Source organism: Mandrillus leucophaeus, unplaced genomic scaffold (assembly GCF_000951045.1).
Source record: "Mandrillus leucophaeus isolate KB7577 unplaced genomic scaffold, Mleu.le_1.0 Scaffold409, whole genome shotgun sequence".
NCBI classification, from domain to species: Eukaryota; Metazoa; Chordata; class Mammalia; order Primates; family Cercopithecidae; genus Mandrillus; species Mandrillus leucophaeus.
Genome location: NW_012104354.1, coordinates 1041857 through 1062174, shown reverse-complemented (window position 1 = coordinate 1062174; position 20318 = coordinate 1041857). Strand labels below are relative to the sequence as shown.

Here is a 20318-nt window from a genome sequence, read left to right as displayed (position 1 = left end):
TGTTTCTCATGTGTCTAAAATTGAAACTTAACCATAGTTCATTGATTGCTTAGGAATCATTTATCATCCTCTAACGAGATTGCAAGATCTGAATATAGGAACTATTTAAGACTGTTCACTTCTGAATCCTCAGCTCAAGGACTAGGACATAACAAGAGCTTAATAGCTCTTGTTTGTTGAATGAATGAATGAATCTTCAGAGAGGAGAACGAGGGAGACAGTTTGTCAATGTTGGAGTTAGGAAATACTGAGAAGGTGACATTTGAGTTAGATTTTGAATTTTTTCAAATAGAAAAAGCAGAAATGAAACTCCCGGCAGCAGTAATAGTGATATTTTATTGCTGTTGTTTTGTTTCATGAGAGGAAATTTGGAAAACCACCAAATGTTTATAAGTCCAAGTTTTCTTCATTCAGTATTCAAATATTATAATTTAACTTCAGGGTAGAGGAGGGGAAATACATAATCTTACAATCCAAATAATTTCTCTTGACTAAAAGAATGGCAGTGAAAACTTTGGCACTAATTTTTAACGTTCTAAAATGTTATTTTCTGGACCTTTTTGAGAAATTTCAATACAAAGGCAGTAGTCTGATCATTCATTGTCTATGATGATTTTGCACTGTATCAAGAAGCTAGATAGAAGCTAAAGTTTATAAGACAGAGGTTCCTCATCACCGCGTTCATCAGGGCTTCTCAGGGATGGTTCTGCAACAAAATCACCTGTTATATTGGTTAGGATGCTTTTGGCTGCAAGTAACAGGATATCCAGCCAAAACTCCCTTCAAAAATACAGATTTACTGTTCTCATACATGAAGATGTTTGAAGGTAGGTGGGTCCAGGGTTTGTTCAGTAGCTCAATAATATCAGGGCTCTAGGTTGCTTTCTGTCTTCAGCTAATCTTGACTTTTCTTCATGGGTGAATGACGGCTGCTAGAATTGTCCCAAGAAACCCATCCACAATCCCAACTTCCCTTGCCTCTTCACCTGGTCATTTAAAGACAAAAAGAGGAGAGGATTTTCCTCCTGTCTCTCTGTCTTTATTAAGAAGGAAAATCTTATGTAATATGCCCCAATAATCTTGCCTACAAATTCCAATGGCAAGAAATGAATCATGCTCAGTCCTTAGCCAATAAGTGGCAAAGAGGAATGGTGTTACAGAGATTGATTTACACCAATCGTGACTTATCCCTAGGGCTGGGGAAGGGACCTGCTGGTATACCTGCATACTTGGCATTTAGACAGGCAGTAAGTCATGTCTATCCCACTTGGGGTAGATTCAGTCTCTGTAGATTCTGATTTTAGTGGACCTAGAAATAATATTTTAAACTTTTACTAAATCTATTTCACTTTGGTGAGGGGAGAGAATAGAAAGAATGAAAGCAAGTATTGGGTCCCTTCTTAGGTAGGGGTAATTTCCTTTTATTCTTATCTCATTATGTAGTGTTTTGCTTCATGAGTCAATGGAATTACTAAATCAATTAACCAAATAAAATAGCGGTTGTTTTCCTGTGGTAACTTGGCTCCATGTATTTGATACACCTAAGTCTTTCAGATAAGGTAGTTCTCATCCAGGGAAATGTTGTTAGTCATTTTAGCAATTAATTGTCTAAGAAAATGTTAAGCCCTACTCTGAGCCTGATCTGAATTCCTCGTTGCTGGGTAGGGCTCCTTTTGGAAAATGAGCATTAGATCAGTGTTGTTCAGCAAATACAGAAACTGGAATGTTTCTGTATGTTCTATATAGAAATACTATATGAGACTAAGAACCTATACGTTCAACACATGAATGGATGAACACAAAGGTAGGAGATTATTGTTATTACGATCATTACAGAGTATTGAACAATCACAGTGATGCACTTTCAAAGGCATGAATACAACCCAGAGTACTCTGGCAATGTCTTAGTCCATTTTTGTTACTATAACAAAATACCACAAACTAAATAATCGAAATTTATTTCTCATAGTTCTGGAGGCTGGGAAGTCCAAGATCCAAGTGCCTATTAGATTTGATGTCTGATACGGACTTGATCTCTGCTTGTAAGATGGTGCCTTCTTGCCATGTGTTCTTCACATGGAGGAAGAGACTAATGCTGTGTTATGCATTAGTCTGGTGGAAGGGAAAGAGCCAAAGGGACTAGGCTGCTCCCTTTGACCTCTTTTATAAGAGCACTAGTTCCATTCATGAGGGTTGAGTGCTGGTGACTTAATCACTTCCCCAAAGTACCTCCCTCTTAATACCATCACCTTGGCAGTTACATTCCAAAATCTGAATTTTGGAGGAACACAAGCATTCAAACCATAGCAAGCAATATATGTAAATATTCCATAAGATTACCCCTTTAAATGTCAGCCTATCCAAATCACAGGTGGCAAATAGCAAGAATAAAAAGTCTTTATCCATATTTTTTAGCGGTAACTAAAATGATAGCAGTAAGTCTATTTTACTTGACTGAGAGCCTATGGACATTTGCAAGTTGATAGTTTCTTTATTTCTTCTGGAATATTACAGAAAGTACTTGTAAACATTTAGATTAGTAAGATAATTTGAAAAAGAGAACATTTGACAAATATCTCTCTATGTGAAAACATATTTACAGAAATGGTTTCCAAAGTATGCTTCACTTGCCAGAAGGAACAGGGGTGAGTAGACAGGGCTCCTGCAGCACCGCCTTATTCATTCCGTTTGTAGGATTTAAGGATTAGGTTTCATTTGATGGAAGATATTTGACATAAAGATATAAAGACCAGGGCCGGGTGCGGTGGCTTATGCCTGTAATCCCAGCAGATCATGAGGTCAGGAATTCGAGACCAGTCTGGCCAACATGGTGAAACCCCGTCTCTACTAAAAATAGAAAAATTAGCTGGGCATCGTGGCCAGCACCTGTAATTCCAGCTACTCGGGAGGCTGAGGCAGGAGAATAGCTTGAAACCAGAAGGCAGAGGTTGCAGTGAGCTGAGATCTCGCCACTGCACTCCAGCCTGGGCAAAACAGTGAAACTCTCTCAACAACAACAACAACAACAACAACAACAAAATGAAAACCAAACTCGAAAATTTTGAAAACCACTGCTATTGGTGATTCTAGGCAGTTACTCATCTTTGAAAATCACAACTACAAAAAATGATTTTAAATTGTGGCATGTGGAATTAAGTTACCTCAAATCAAATCACCAGACTGTATCTATGAAAAATATTACCAAGAAATGTGATATCATTTTCCTTTCTCTAAAGCTTTGGGAATTGCGTAGATTATTTTTAAATGTATTTAAAATTTGGGCCGGGCAGAGTGGCTCACATCTCTAATCTCAGCACTTTAGGAGGCTAAGGTCAGGAGTTTGAGACCATTCTGGCCAACATAGTGAAACCCCATCTCTAACAAAAATATAAAATTAGCCAGGTATGGTGGCGCATGCCTCTAGTCCCAGCTACTTGGGAGGCCAAGGCAGGAGAATCACCTGAACCCAGGAGGCGGAGGTTGAAGTGAGCCAAGATCATGCCACTGCACTCCAGCCTGGGTGACAAAGCGAGAATCCATCTCAAAAAAAAAAAGTATTTAAAATTATATAAGAAAATCCTATTAAGTCTTAATAATGTAGAAAATAAAAATGAAAGTCCAGCCACTCCTCCTCCATTTCCCTTCCCAAAGGCAACGCTGTGAAAGGATTTTTTTTTCTGTTTATTCCATAACAGGTACATATATCAAACTGCTTGCATTCTTGATCTCTTAAGGACAGTTTTCTTTCAAGTGAGGAGAAAAGATTAAGAAAACTTTTTTTTTTTCTTTTTTATTTTTTATTCAGAGTCTTGCTGTGTCACCCAGGCTGGAGTGCAGTGGCCTGATCTCAGCTCACTGCAACCTCCGCCTCCCAGGTTCAAACGATTCTCCTGCCTCAGCTTACAGCTGGGATTACAGGTGCCCGCCACCATGCCCAGCTAATTTTTGTATTTGTTTAGTAGATATCGGGTTTTACCATGTTGGCCAGGCTGGTCTTGAACTCCTGACCTCAGGGGATCTGCCCACCTCAGCCTCCCAAAGTGCTGGGATTACAGGCGTGAGCCACCATGCCCAGCCAAGAAAACTTTATTTCAACTTCATATCTCTATGATTTTGGTGGCATATGACCCTGATACTAGAAGATAACGTTCAAATTAAGCCAAGAGAGTCTCTAAATACGGGAATCAGTCCCGTAGGAAACTCTGAATATTGGGTATGCTAGAGAAAGGCATGAATGGGCTGCAGCCTTCGCAAGTATTTTTAGAAAACACCTCACCTACTAACCGATGAGCAAGTGGGCAGTCACGATAGTCGTAACACCCGAGTCCCTTTGCTTAAGCCAGACCTCACTCTTCTGTTGGATTCTGTATTTGAGCCGTAGAACCTTGACTAAATTCATGTTATTTACTGAATTTCTAAGATCTATAAAATTTTGTCATTTGAAACAGATCAAGTTTTTTCTAATATAATGTACAGGTTATTTATCAGTTTAAATAATGCAATATCTTCATTTCATTCAGAAGCAGAAAAAATCTTTTGTTTCTGCATACAGGCACTTTTAGTGTTTATCTAAAACAGCAGTTCTCAACCATTTTGGCACCAGGGACCAGTTTCATGGAAGACAATTTTCCCTTGGACCCAGGAAGATGGGGATGGCTTCGGGAGGATATCAAGTGCATTATATTTATTGTGCGCTTTATTTCTGTTATTATTACATTATAATATATAATGAAATAATTTTATAACTCACCATAATATAGAATCAGTGGGAGCCCTGAGCTTGTTTTCCTGCAACTAGACAGTCCCATCTGTTGGTGATGGAAGACAGTAACAGATCATCAGGCATTAGATTCTCATAAGGAGTGTGCAACCTAGATGCCTCACATGCGCAGCTCACGATAGGGTTCACACACCTGTGAGAATCTAATGCTGCTTCTGATCTGACAGGAGGCGAAGCTCAGGCAGTAATGCTAGTGATGGGGAGTGGCTGTAAATACAGATGAAGCTTTGCTGGCTCACCTGCCCGCTGCTCACTTCCTGCTGTGTGGACCAGTTCCTGACAGACCACATGATACCAGTCCATGGCCCTGGGGTTGTGGACCCCTTATCTAAAAGATACCTTGCCTTCCTAGTTCTCAATATAATTTTCTGATATACAAAAGTCTCTCAGAGCATCTCAGTTGAACTGGAATTTTTTAAAAAGAAAAGCTCCTTAATTCTTAGAATCTTAAAACATGCCTAAATGGCAAGTTATCTTTTAGTCTATTGATGAATACTTCATTTATTTTTCTTTTTGTGAGACAGGGTCTCATTCTGTTGCCCAGGCTGAGTGCAGTGGTACAGTTATGACTCACTGCAGCCTCAACCTCCAGGGCTAAAGCAGTCCTTCCATCTAAGCCTCACAAGTAGCTAGGGCTACAGGCACAGACCACTATTCCCTGCTAATTTCTAATTTTTTTGTGGAGACAGTGTTTTGCTATGTTGCCCAGGCTCATCCTGAACTCAATTCAAGACAGCCTTTTACTTTGACCTCCCAAAGTACTGTGATTATAGGCATGAGCCACCACACTGGCACCAATAATTCAAAATATGTAAACAAAATGTGTCATGCCACCAACGTTGTACAGTCTAAATGGATTAATAACTCTTTTGCTTATAATAAACTCTATAACATTTGTAAAAATGGGAAAGTGTAAAGCTGAAGATGATGCAAGGTAGAAAATAAAAATATTTGCATTTACTTTCAGCATGTGTTTTCAAACTTACAGGTGTATGTGGGCATATATGAGTAGGATTTTAAACGAATTATAGCAGAAACTAAAAAAATGCAATGCAGTGACTTGGTAGAAATGACATGAAGTCAAAGATATAAATTAAAGAACTATCTCATTATACAAACTTTTATAGTTTTATTATGAGGCCGATATTGGCTGCGTTGAGAAAAACTAGCTTCTCTAAACTTTAATTTTCTCATTTAAATATTAAAGAGGTAGGCCTAGTTCGGTTCTAAAGGGCTTCCCAACTATTATTATTCCATTAATCTGTGATTCTTAGTTACTTAGAAACCATCTAGTTTCTCTATATTTCTCCTACTTTTTAATTTTTCAATCACAGACACCCAGTGTCTCAGATAAATTTTTAACAGTTCTCTTGAACCTTCTCTGGTACCTAAGAAGTAGTTTAATGTTGGGATTTTAAAAGACTTCCATGAATATAATGAGAAAATAAGATTCATTACATACAATATTTCGTTTTACCAGCACTGTTTTGAAAAACAAAGCATTTCACTTAAATTAATTTTCTGGATAACTGACACCTATTTTATTAAATACCAAATTTTTGTTTAGTTTAACATTCTGTTTAAACAAAATCTCTAAATTGTACTATCTATTTTAGTGCCTTTTAAACACAAAATATACTAACATAATTTTTTCTTTTTATTTTTAGAGGGGGACAGAGCCTTACTCTATCACTTGGGCTGGAGTGCAGTGGCACGATCTCCCAAGTTCAAGAGATTCTCCTGCCTCAAGTAGCTGGGATTAGAGGTGGCTGCCACCATGCCCAGTTAATTTTTGTATTTTTAGTAGAGATGGGGTTTCACCATTGGCTAGGCTGGTCTCAAACTCCCGACCTCAGGTGATCCACTTGACTTGGCCCCCTAAAGTGCTGGGATTACAGGTATGAGAATCAGTTTTCCAAACATTATTTATTATACAGGAGATCTTTCAGGGCCAATTCAGGTATGAAGGTTCTTACTGAGGATTCATTTGGTGACAAGTGACAGAAACCCAAATCAAACTGTCTTAATGAAAGGAATTTATTGGCTCATCTAACTCAAAAGTAGCTGCTTCTGGATGTACCAACAATGTGGTGATTAATTTGAAGTTTTCCTCCTTTTCCATATTGAGAATCTTCTTTGCTCTGTGGTCATTTCATTCTTTGGAGAGCTTTCTTGGGTGTCACAAGACTTTCATTAGCAAGTCTAGGTTTAGCAACACCAACAGAGAGCTCTTTCCCAAAGGTTCCAGTAAATACCCAAAGCTGACTCTCTTTGGTGAGGTATGTGTCAGTCCTCATGCCTGAAACCATCAATGTAACCAGAGGAAGGAGTTCCCTTATTGACCAGGGCTGTCAATGATCCTCATCCCTGGATCACTGGTGGAGCATGTGGGTTGGGGAAGTCAGAATGACAATCTCACATGACCACATGGATGGAGAATAGAGGAGGTGTGGAGTTCACAAAAGAAAATTCGTGTGCTGTTACCAAGAAAGGTGATGGGAAAGGTGCTTGGCAGGCCAACGCTATAAATATCCCTTGTGGAAAGATATGTATCCCCACATTTCATTACTCTTAGATTGCTGTCTTTTTCATCTCTTTCACTGTCATCAGTCACTAATGCTGGTCTTAATTTGCCTCTATCACAGCAATCTCTTCCTGAATTTTAATATTTAACACCTAATCTTCTGAGGGTTTGAAAAACAAAGGAGCAAAGTCATTAGAATTGTTTTCAAAATAAGGGCCGGGCTTGGTGGCTCACGCCTGTAATCTCAGCATTTTGGGAGGCCTAGGTGGGTGGATCACCTGAAGTCAGGACTTGGAGACCAGCCTGGCTGACATGGCAAAACCCCATCTCTACTAAAAATACAAAAAAATTAGCCAGGCGAGGTGGCGGGCACCTGTAATCCCAGCTCCTCAGAAGGCTGAGGCAGGAGAGTCTCTTGAACCCAGGAGGTGGAGGTTGCAGTGGGTCAAGATCATGCCACTGCACTCTAGCCTGGGCAACAGAGGGAGACTTCCTCTCAAAAATCAAACAAACAAGCAAAACAAAATAAGGGTTAATGGGCTCTGAGTGAGTCCTTAAGAACCTTTCTATGAGTAAAGAGAATAAACTTTCTAATAAGAGTTTCATGACATTTTTTATGGCCCTTCAAGGATCATTTTTGTCATTTCAAGACCCAATGACTATGAATAATAAATACCATGAACATGGTCACTTTAAGTAAAGCTAACATTTTTGAAATTCTCCTGAATTTAAGTGGGTTCCTGAAGTGAGACATGCATTTTAAATGGTCTTTTAGAAATGGAAACACAGCAGAGAGCAAACAAATACAGCTGACTAGTTGTAAGATCTCTTACTGGGCTTATTAAAAGACTGGTATTTCATTTCATCCTTTATTTCTGCAGTAGTTTCTGATCATGTATAAGTATTTTGGCATTTGTGGTTGAGAGTATTGGAGAATAGGGAAGTTTTTTGGGATGTAAAATTATATAAATCCCACAGATGTTATAACATACCAAGTTGTGATTGTTTATGTGTAAAAGGACCCCATGATAATATTAATAAAATTTGTTCACAAAGGCTTCATTTTAACCAGTAGTTTGTGTCTACTAAAAATAATAATTTCTAATTCGTGACTATTTAAAAATAGTTTTTGTAAGTGGCAGAACTGGGTGATTTTGAGAATTTGATGAAAGAGATGGTTCTAGTGATACTGCCAAAGAATTTCTATGTAATTCTCCTACTGAGAAAGGTGAAGAAATGAATGTTACATCCACCTCATCAAGAAGTGGGCCTCAAAAACAGATGAAAAATCATGACCAAATAAAATCAATGGGATTAAGTAGTAAATTCTTCAAGATTGAGCTGACTTTGTCTTGCTTAATAGGGAAAACAAAACAATTCTTAAAGATTCTTCTTATGATAATCAGGAAGAAGGAATATGCATGGTTAGCAATAGCCAACACTATTGAATGCCAACTGTGCATAGTTTGAACTATTCTTGTCTCCCTTTCATAAATAAGGAATTAATCACAAAGAGGTTAAGCAATTTGCTATATGAGGGAGATGGACTTCAGACTCAGGTTTATCCAAATCCGAACCCAGCCCATCTTGTCAGTTACCATATTTGGGGTCATTCACTTCAGAAGGTAAGGGCTAGATGCTGTGGTTGGAGATCTGATATCCTAACTTAAACCTGATCTCCCGTTACTCTCAGCCTCCTGCCACAGGCTCCAGCAGTTTCCCCTCACACACCACTGGCTTTCTTGCCTCCATGCCTTTAAGACAAGTGTTCTCTGAGTCTAACATTTTCTGGTCAAGTGACTTTCTTTTATGTTCTCAGTCTAAATTTTGAAATAATTTTTTTAATTTAAAAAAGTATATATACTAACATATATACATATACATATATATCATATAAGCATATTATAAATTATATATAATAAAAAGTAAACGAAAGGTTTTTTTGAGATGGCACTCTGGTTACCATTATGTTTTGTAATTAGGAAAAATGGTGGTGGTGGTAGAAAGATTATGATGATGTTCTTTGAAATTTTAAATGCAAATTTCTTGGCACTTTGTTGAACAGAGAAAATGATTCCTTGAGGGAGGGGTCCTGTCTAATTCATCCTTGTCTTTATGTCTAGCATAGTGCCTGGAACACATTAGGCACTTTGATATGTGTTGAATTAGATTTTCCCTTCTGTTACATAATTTTCTCTTTGATTCTACCACAAGTTTGTAGTGTGTACCTCTATCAAGATACTCATTGTACTTATTGCATTAGAAGTAAGTTTCCTTACTAGTTAAAAAAGAAGAAAAAACTTGATTAATAGTGGTTTAAACAATTACCCCAATGCTTGGCAGTCCAAGGCTGATGGAGCAACTGGAAGATGTCGTCAAGGAACCAGCTTCTATCTTACTTATCTACTATCCTAAGTAGAGGGCTTTTATTCTCATGCTTGAAAGATGTCTGCTGCCCTTCTAGCCACTGTATCTACATTCTAGGAAGGAGAAAGGGAAATGTTAGAGGACAAAGAGTACAAAGTATTATCCTCTAAAGGCCTCCCCCAAAGCTCCCACCTAAATCTCATATGTAGAACTGTGACACATGGTCACCTCTACCTGCAAAAGTGGCTAGGAACTGGAGTACTGTATTGGCCTTGTAGCCTGTATAGCATGGAAAGCCAAGGGAGAATGGGTTAAAGTGAGTGTTTATTGAGCCAATCGGTAGTCTTACAGGTTTTCTTAGTTATTTGGTATAAATTTATTTTTCCTGGTATATGATAAGTCAGTGGAAAACAAACACTGTGTTTTGGTAATCTTTGAATTGCCCACAATGACTAAAAAGTGACTATCATAGCACTTCTCGTAGTGTCTAAGACATTGTGGCTACTCAGTCAATTGTGGTGTATTTTTAAACTTTAATTTAGAAATAAGAACCAGGCAAGAGTTAGTGACTCTAGATTCTCCGAAAAGGATGGAATCCGGAGATTTCCCTTTAGTGACTCATTCTTCATATCAACATTGGAAAGTTACCTGGAGCCTTCCTGCTTCATCCAGTTGGCCCATGATAGAGGACAATTTAACACTGATATTGCTTGGAATGTTTTTAAGTATAACTCAAAAAACAGTGTGGGAGAGAAATCATAAAAACGTGATTGGTCAACAAAGGCTTTTTCAAGAGAAGTAAAAAGGTAGATAAGAATGATGATAATATACGAGAATCAAGCAAAAAAACAAACAAACAAAAAAAAAACTGCCATTGAAAATTAAGAATAGTCTAATTTCAAATAGCTTAGCCATTCAGAATTCTTAGGGAAAAATAACTACAATCTGAAGTCTTTGAGATCAAAAGACTTTCAAATTACTGCTCTATATCTATACTCTTTCAAAACAGATCTTGTTCCTCTTCCCTCTGTCATCTTCTTAATTATAAATAATGGGGGATGAAGATAAAAGAATTACGTGTGAAGATTCAGAACCATCCACAGGAATGAATCACATGCCCTCCATGCTTCAAGAAACACAGGTAAATCAAAGCTGTGACAGAATTGTATTTCCTTCATATTCTACCACTCATTTACCAATTCTCCTATCCCCAAACTCACACAGTGCACGGCAGGTGTGACTACCAGTTTTCCCAGCTAACATCATTGTCAGTTGACCCTACCTGTGGCTAGAAAACTGGAGAGCCTGTGGAATGCTTTGTGTCTCTGACCTAATCTCTAGAATGGTTTTGGTTTCTTCCTTTCTTTTTATTGCTTAAATTCAAGTAGATTAATGAATGTGAAGTGGTTTTCATTACAGATAGTTATCTTTTTCTAAACTACTTTGGTATATGTGCCAATTATTGCCCTGAATTTTATCTTAAATATGCTTATTTTAAAACCCAGTATTACAAAACGTAATAAAATGTTATGTGACCCAGACATTTATAATACAGGTTGAGTATCCCTTATCTGAAATGCTTGGGACCATAAGTGTCTTGGATTTCTTTTTTTTTTTTTAATATTTGCATGCACCTAGTGAGATATCTTGCAGATGGACCCCCAGTCTAAACAGGAAATGTATTTATGTTTCATATACACCTTATACAGGTAATCTGAAGGTAATTTTATACAATATTTTAAATAATTTTGTACATGAAACAAAGTTGCATTTGATTGTTACTTGTCATGTGAGTTTAGGTGTGGAATTTTTCACTTGTGTGTCGTGTCAGCACTCAAAAAGTTTCAGATTTTGGAGCATTTCAGATTTTAGATTTCCAGATTAGTGATACTCAACCTGTACTAAAAATAGTGACTGTGCTAAATACTCCTAGCATAATTCTTGTTTCAAGCTGATTAGCTAGTAATAAAGCTGTGTGTTTTTCCTACAAAGTGTTATACTTGAGTCTAGTCATAAATTTGATTTGTAAGGTGATGATGCAGTACCTATAAAAATATGTAAAATATATACAGTTTTAAGGATTTTTAAAATTACTTTAAATACAGGAGGAGACAGTTATGAACCTCAAAGGTATAGATGCAAATGAACCAACAGAAGGAAGTATCCTTTTGAAAAGCAGTGAAAAAAAGCTACAAGAAACACCAACTGAAGCAAATCACGTACAAAGGCTGAGACAAATGCTGGCTTGCCCTCCACATGGTTTACTGGACAGGGTCATAACAAATGGTAAGGATGAATTCAGAAATAGAGGGCAAAAGATGAAGTTGTTATAATGACAGATTCCTAAATAATATGGTTGAAAAGACAAAAAGTTCACTTCTGCCACACATAAAAACTAGTTGGCGAACAATTCACACACATGGGTGGCTCTGTCCCACACACTGAAGGGAAGGACCTAGACTAACACGGCTCCACTGTCTTCACCTTGGCTTTCAGGATGACTGTGGTCACCACCATTGTGGGAAGGGGGAAGGAACACAGATCAACGACCTTTTCCTTTACTATATCTGAGTAATTTCACAGGATTACTTTAGGACTATCTAAAACACTACATAAATGTTGGTTGTTATTACTGTTAAGTAATGCAAGTAATATTTTAGCAAACACAGCCCCATTGATACTTCCAAATGAATCCTGTTACTTTATAAGTAAGAATATTGGTTTACAATTCAGCTTATTTTAGTAGAGCTGCTGTTACATGAGACATTTGGGGGATTTTTCTTTGGGAGTTTATCTCAGCACTATTTTGCAAATTTTTAGGGTTGTAATATATTTGTCTTTTAGGAACGGATTTGGTCTTTGGAGGAAGCCAAAGGTTATTCTGCTATCAATTTGACAAATATATGGAAGTTCAGATTCATTTATGCCCTATTTTTCTTCAGAAATGAATTGTGTGCTTATGTGTGTCTGTGCTGTGTATGCTGGCGGATATGTGATATAGTAGAAAACAGAAGAGATTTGAAAATTATCTATAAAGGCAAATTAGTTTTTTTTTAAGAAGACAATATTCTTTCATTGAGAGTTAAAATTTATTTTTTACATTGATAGATAAAATTGTAAGTATTTGCTTTGTGCAACGTGATGTTTTGAAGTATGCATACATAGTAGAATTACTAATTTTAGCTATTTAACATATGCATTACCTCACATAGCTATCATTTTTTGTGGTGAAACACATTACATTCACTCTTAACATTTTTCAAGAATACAATATGTTATTAACTATAGTCTTCATGTTGTACAATAAACCTGTTAACCTTGTTCCTCCTGTCTAACTGAAATGTTGTGTCCTATGACCAATAGCCCAATATATATCACTCAGTATACTTGAGTTATATGTGCATGTGTGTATACATTTTTTTTTTCATGGATCTTCAGATTTAAAGTCTAGAGAAAATTACATGTCAAGGCATTGGTCATAGCCTTCCTGCCACTTTCACCTCCCCCACCCAGCCTTTTTTTTCCTGGAGACATGATCTTGTTATGGTGCCCAGGCTGGTCTCGAACTCCCAGGCTCAAGGGATCCTCCCACCTCAGCTTCCCAAGTAGCTTGTTACAGATATATACCACTGCACCTGGCAAAACTAGTTTTAACCTGCCAACTTTTAAATGCCTGGAATCTATCCACAATTTTTCACTTTTGTAAATCATATTTTCAAAAGATAAAGATAATTTTAACATCAAAATATAAAAAGAATTGTTCAAAAGCATAAACATCCATTCATCAGCATTATTTATTTATTTTTGTTTTTGACACATATTTGTACATATTTGTGGGGTACAATATGATGTTTCAATACATTTATATATTGTATAATGATCAAATCTAGCTAATTAGCATATTTACCACCTGAAGCATTTATCATTTCTTCATGGTGAGAACATAGAAAATCTTCTGTTTTGAGGTATACAATACCTTATTCCTGACTATAGTCACGTTGCTGTGGTACAGAACAAACTACTCTTCCTATCTAATTATCACTTTGTACTTGTTGACCACTCTCTCCCCAGAAACCCAAGCTCCTCTGCTCCCCAGTCCCTGGTAATCACTGTTCTATTTACTACTTCCATAAGAACACAACTTTTTTAGATTCTACATATGAGTGAGAATGTGTAGTAATTGTCTTTCGGTGCCTGGCTTATTTCACTTAGCATAATGTCCTCCAGTTTTATCCATGTTGTTGCAAATGACAGGATTTCATTCTTTTTTATGACTGAAAAACATGTCATTGTGTATATACACCATATTTTCTTTATCCAGTCATTCACTGTTGGACACTTAGGTTGATTCCATATCTTGGCTATTGTAAATAGTACTGCAGTAAACTTGGGAGTGCAGACATCTCTTCAACATACTGATTTCATTTCCTTTGGATACATACCTAGTAATGGGATTGCCAGATCATATGGTGGTACTATTTTTACTTTTTTGAGGACTCTCCATACCACTTTCCATAATGGTGGTATTAATTTACATTCCTACCAACAGTGCACAGAGTTACCTTTTCTCTACATCCTTGCCAACCCCTTGTTATCTTTTGTCTTTTTGATAATAGCCATCCTGACAGGCATGAAGTGAAATGTTGAACATTTTTTCCTATACCTGTTGGCCATTTGTATGTCTTCTCTTGAAAAATTCAGGTCCTTTGCCCATTTTAAATTGGATTATTTGTTTTCCTGCTATTGAGTTTTTTGAGTTCCTTTTATATTCTGGACATTAACTCCTTGCAAAGTACATAGTTTGCAACTGTTCTCTTCCAGGCTGTAGGTTGTCTCTTCACTCTGTGGATTGTTTGCTGTGCAGAAGCTTTTTAGTTTGGTGTAATCTGGTTTGTCTGTTTTTGCTTTTGTTGCCTATATTTTTGGAGTCATATCCAAAAAGTTATTGCTCAAACCAGTGTCATGGAGCTTTTTTCTTATGTTTTTTTTCTAATAGTTTCATAGTTTTATGTCTTACTAAATTTGCCTTTTAAGGCAAATTTAAAGACAATTTCAAAAAAATTGTGTTGAGGAATAATAGCATCATTGAAGTAAATATATGGATGCCCACATATGTTTACTGAAAAATGAGACTCAATTCCATAGTTATACTTTGTGGGCTCTGAAAGACATGTTTACCATTATCATCTGGAACAATGAAAGCCAAGCATAATATTTTATACTTTAGGCTCTAGATGTGTTTTTAATGAAACCAAGTGAGATTACTTAACTAAGCATAGAAGAAAATCTCAAACTTAGAACATGTACAGAAAACCAGAATCCAAAAATATACACTAGCTGATAAGAAAACAGATAATTGAATACCTTTTCTGTTCTTTCTATTATTTTTTTAAACTTTTATTATTCAAAATGTGGCCTATTTATAGTTAAAACATTTACAATGAAACAGATAGGGACCGACATAAGGAAAGAGTAAAAATGAATAATTTGGGGACTGATTTTTTAAAAATATGTAATTGTTCATAAAGCAGCCTGAAAAATGAGGTTCATGGTAGATAAACATCTCATCGCTTATTTTTCTGTTTTTCTGTTCCAGAAGTTTACAAGATAACTTTTGTCCTATATTCTTTCCTGTGCCTATGCAGTATATATCAGTATTCTTCTTAAAAAGTAGGCTGGGCGCGGTGGCTCACGCCTGTAATCCCAGTACTTTGGGAGGCCAAGGCAGGCAGATCACGAGGTCAGGAGTTCAAGACCAGCCGGGCCAACATAGTGAAACCTCATCTCTACTAAAAATACAAAAAATTAGCCGGGCATGGTGGCGGGTGCCTGTAATTCCAGCTACTTGGGAGGCTGAGACAGGAGACTCACTTGAACCAAGGAGGTGGAGGTTGCAGTGAGCCCATGCCATTGCACTGCAGCCTGGGTGACAAGAGTGAAACTGTCTCAAAAAAATAAAATAAAAAAGGTAAATCTTACATGTGAAAATTTGTGGTTTTCCATAATCATAAATGAGAAGTAAATTGTTAACTGATTTAAACATGATTTAGAGAAACCTTATAGACATACCATTTGCTATGTATTTACAACTGTATTTCAGGTAAGGCACAGGGAAAGAGAGTTAGAGATTTTTTTAATAGTCTTGAAATAGAAAAGAGAAAACTCTTTTTGTTTGTTTGTTTGTTTGTTTTTTGAGATGGAGTCTCGCTCTGTCACCCAGGCTAGAGTGCAGTGGCTCGATCTCAGCTCACTGCAAGCTCTGCCTCCTGGGTTCAAGTGATTCTCTTTCCTCAGCCTCCTGAGTAGCTGGGATTACAGGCACGTGCTACCATGCCCAGCTAAGTTTTGTATTTAGTAGAGACAGGGTTTGACCATGTTAGTCAGGCTGGTCTTGAACTCCTGACCTCGTGATTGCCTGCCTTGGCCTCCCAAAGTGCTGGGATTACAGGTACCCAGCTGAAAAGAGAAAACATTTAATTCTACCTTGCTGAATTTAATGTTAGCTTGAGTTTATGCTATGACAAAGTAGAATTTAGTATAATAGCTGGCAAATCCTGCTTTCCCATTCTACTTCTGATATCACATAGAAATGTCAACCCTTGTAGCTAATTGGGAAATACCAAAAGTCCCTTAGGTATTCCACTGCAGTAGTATCATAAGCCTAGAAAATCTGTAACAATCCTGTGAGGGTTTAGAAAAAGGGACATTGAATTCAGTCAGTATGGTAGATAAGACTCAATAAACAATCTTGTCACAAACCAAGGAAAGCATCTGAAAAAATATTTTAAGTCTTTGGAAATGATCTGTCAAGAAAACAGGGAATCATCAGACACCAAAACCAAAGTGTAAGTAACAGAGGTCAGTAAGCCCTCAAGGTGGCCCCAACCCTGGAGGTTTCTACCAAACCTCAGGGAACTTGCGATGGATTTTGAGAGCACTGGGAGCACAGGAGGCTAAGCTAGTGCCTGCCCAGGTTGAGAGAAGTCTAACAGGAAAAAGCATTCTCTTTCACCCACATAAAGTGGAAACCTAGTGTAATGCCAAATTTGAGGTAAACCTGTTCTGCAGATGGGGCCTGTGACTAAACCTGTCTCAACTGTGGTTGCTGGCTGGGGCAAGTATGCAGTCTCCAATAAAAATGTTTAACTTCATCCTGATTTGTCTCCAATTTCACAGAAAAAATTCAATTTGAAAATGTATCTATTTTCAAACATTTTCAGATGGTCTCGGGATGGCTTTTAAGGACATGGTAGAAGTAAATTCATTTCCCATCTGGGAAAACTCATTCAGCCTAAGGCTTCAACAAAGTTGGACACAGTTCCAAGGGAGAGCTCACTGTTGCAAAAGACAAACTCAAACCTTTAGTTTTAGACAAAGTTCCAAGGGAGAGCTCACTATGGCAAAAAACTAAAAACAACAACAACAACAACAAAAAAAAAAACGCAACATGTGAAAGGAAACAAAAAAACAGATTTCAAAAATGTGCATTATCAGAAAATAGAATATAACACATATATATAAATAAGTTAAAAATTAGAAAACATGAGTACAAAACAAGTAACTATTTAAAAAATGAATAGATTTGAGAAAGAACCAACTTGAACTTCTAGGAATGAAAGATATAGGATAGTAATTGAAAATAAAAACTCAATGGACAAATTAGGCAACAGATTAAGTGAAAAAAATGGTGAACGGGTGAATAAATCTGAAGAGATTATCTAGAATGCAGTACACACAAAGATGAAAAATATGAAAACTAGGGTTAGCAACATGGAAAAAGAGAATGGGGAAGAGGAAATCTTTGAAGAAATAAAGGCTAAGAATTTTCCAGAACTGATTTTTTTAAAAAGCATGAATCTTAAGCAAAACAAAAGGAAGTCCCACCTAAACATATCATACTGAAAGGCAAACAAAAGAAAAAGTGAAGATGTTAAAAACAAGGAAAAAGAATTCCTTTAAAAAGCTGAAATTAGGTTCTTCAAAACCAGAAAACCAAGGAATAGTATTTTCAAAGAACGGAGAGACAATAACACTCAACCTAGAATTTAACATAAAACTGAGGTATACCTAGAAAAACTATCTTTTAAGAATGAGAATAAAGATAATTCCAGACAATGAAACTTAGAATTTACTACAACAGATCCTCCTGAGAAATACAGCATGCTGTGATACAGAGTGTTTCTGTATCATGAATTAGCTCACATGCAATGGTAAATAGGAGAATTGTGTTAGAGTGTATGGAATTTGCAGTTTTGTGTATAATTTTTCCTGGCCCATTAATATTTTGTATCATCAAGCAATAGCAAGTGAAGGCAAAGTGAACTGGGGGAAAAAAAGACCAAATATATGCTTTCTTACAATTAAAGATAAAGCCTTCCCTGCATGAGGACCTTTTAAACGATGAAACCTCTGTGGAAGTGCTGACTTTTCATACAATTAGTAGCTGGTTTAGGGGCTTCAAGGACTCAAACATTCTACAACATTAAGTTATCTAATAGAACACATGTGGATGACGTGGCTGAGAGTATAAGCTGAGGTAAAGAATCTGCCTACGCTTTTCCTTTTGTTGAAATTTAATGTATTGAGGCAGAGGGCTAAAATATGGATCAGATTTCGATGCAACTGCTCTGCTTAAAGAAAATACCCTCAAGAATTTCCATCACAGACCGCCTGTGTCAGACACAAATGTCAGTGTGTAGATTCATCTGTGCTAAGACTCTTATTAGGATTGTTTTGGTTTTTCTTAGTGCTTTGGTCACCAATTTTGAGTGGTCTGCCCCAACTCTCTTTTTCCCATAAACTTTTCAATTTTTAGTTCACAGTTTTGTAAAACACAAGTTTTCAAACAAGGAAACATTTCTTTTTTTTTTTTTTTTTTTTTTTTTGACGCAGGTTATCGCCGTGTAATGCAGGCTGGAGTGCTGTGGTGCAATCATAGCTCACTGCATCCTCGAACTGGCCTCAAAGGATCCTCCTGCCTCAGCTTCCCAAGTAGCTGAGATTACAGATGCCCACCACCATACCCAGCTAATTTTTATACTTTAGTAGAGACGAGGTCTCACTATGTTGCTCAGGCTGGTTTTGAACTTGGACCTCGAGCAATCCTCCTGCCTTGACCTCCTAAAGTGATGGGACAGGCATAAACCACCATGTCTGGCCTATTTCACATTCTTACAGAAATTCTTTTCCTAAAGGAAATACTTCAGGCAGCAGGATAATTGTCCCAGATGAAAAATTTGAGGCTAGATGAGGTGATTCACACCAGTAATCCCAGCACTTTGGGAGGCTGAGACAGGAGGATCACTTGAGCTCAAGACTTCAAGACCAGCCTGGGTAAAATGATGAAACCCTGTCTCCACTAAAAAAATTTAAAGAAATTAGCCAGGCATGGTGGCACACACCTGTAGTCCCAGCTATTTGAGAGGTTGAGGCAGGAGGATCGTTTGAGCCTGGGAGGTTGAGGCTGTAGTGAGCCATGACTGTACCACTGCACTCCAGCCTGGGCTACAGTGGGAGACCCTGTTTCAAAACAAAAAAAAAAAAAAAAGAAAAGTTTGAGATGCCATAATGAATGATGATTTCAGAAAAGGTACCTTTGTAGGTAATTCTAAACAAATATTGACTATAAAAAAAGAAACAATAATGTCTAATTCAAGATAGAACTAAATAATATATATATTTTTAAATTATAGAGAAAAAAGTGAGTGGTGAAAAAAGTCAAAATAATGGTTCCTTCTGGCAGTATAAAGGGAGATGGATGGGGAGGGGCACATAGGCAGATTCAAAAGTACTGTTAATATGCGATTTCTTAAGATGTTGGCAGTTACCCAGTTGTTCATCTTACTGATACTCTACAGATTAAATATGATTATAAATATTTGCATTTTCATTAGTATTTATTTTTACAAATTATTTTAGATTTTGTCAAAACCTCCATGTGACAACTTACTGATAGTAACTAGTATTCCTGGTTTATTTCAGTTACCATCATTGTTCTTCTGTGGGCTGTAGTTTGGTCAATTACTGGCAGTGAATGTCTTCCTGGAGGAAACCTATTTGGAATTATAATCCTATTCTATTGTGCCATCATTGGAGGTAAACTTTTGGGACTTATTAAGTTACCTACATTGCCTCCACTGCCTTCTCTTCTTGGTAAGTGCTAAATGTTTCCTGTTTTCTCCAGAGTAAACCATATTTTAAAAATAATAGTTTGGAAAGCTTTGGGAAATAAAGGAATAAAATATTTCTGTATTTGCCATGCTGGAGCCAAAAGCCAATTGTTAAATTTTGAGGAGTCCTGTGATCCAGTTGTTAAACATGGCAGTTTAAAAAATTAAATTATCGTGGCCCAGGTGCTGTGGCTCACACCTGTAATCCCAGCACTTTGGGAGGCCAAGGTAGGCAGATTGCTTGAGCTTTGGAGTTTGAGACCAGCCAGGGCAAACATGGTGAAACCCTGTCTCTACAAAAAAATACAAAAATTAGCTGGGCATGGTGACGTGCACCTGTAGTCCCAACTACTCAGGAGGCTGAGGTGGGAGGATTGATTGAACCCAGGAGGTCGAGGCTGCCATGATTGCACCATTACACTCCAATCTGGGCAACAGAAAGAGACCTTGTCTCAAAAAAATAAATATATATATATAT

At 37.2% G+C, this 20318-nt stretch overlaps 1 protein-coding gene across 4 annotated transcripts in view; it reads left to right on the top strand.

The window, feature by feature from the left end:
* SLC9B2 (solute carrier family 9, subfamily B (NHA2, cation proton antiporter 2), member 2) overlaps positions 1-20318 on the top strand; it is a 57071-nt gene that overhangs the window by 2354 nt on the left and 34399 nt on the right. For 2 of the 4 annotated variants that reach the window (XM_011992284.1, XM_011992285.1), the window contains 3 exons: positions 10681-10812; positions 11777-11957; positions 19653-19823. In XM_011992284.1, coding sequence (XP_011847674.1) covers positions 10723-10812; positions 11777-11957; positions 19653-19823 — 442 coding nt within the window. In that variant the 5' untranslated portion in view covers positions 10681-10722. The remainder of the gene's footprint in view (positions 1-10680; positions 10813-11776; positions 11958-19652; positions 19824-20318) is intronic. The other 2 variants (XM_011992286.1, XM_011992287.1) reach the window with 1 other exon arrangement.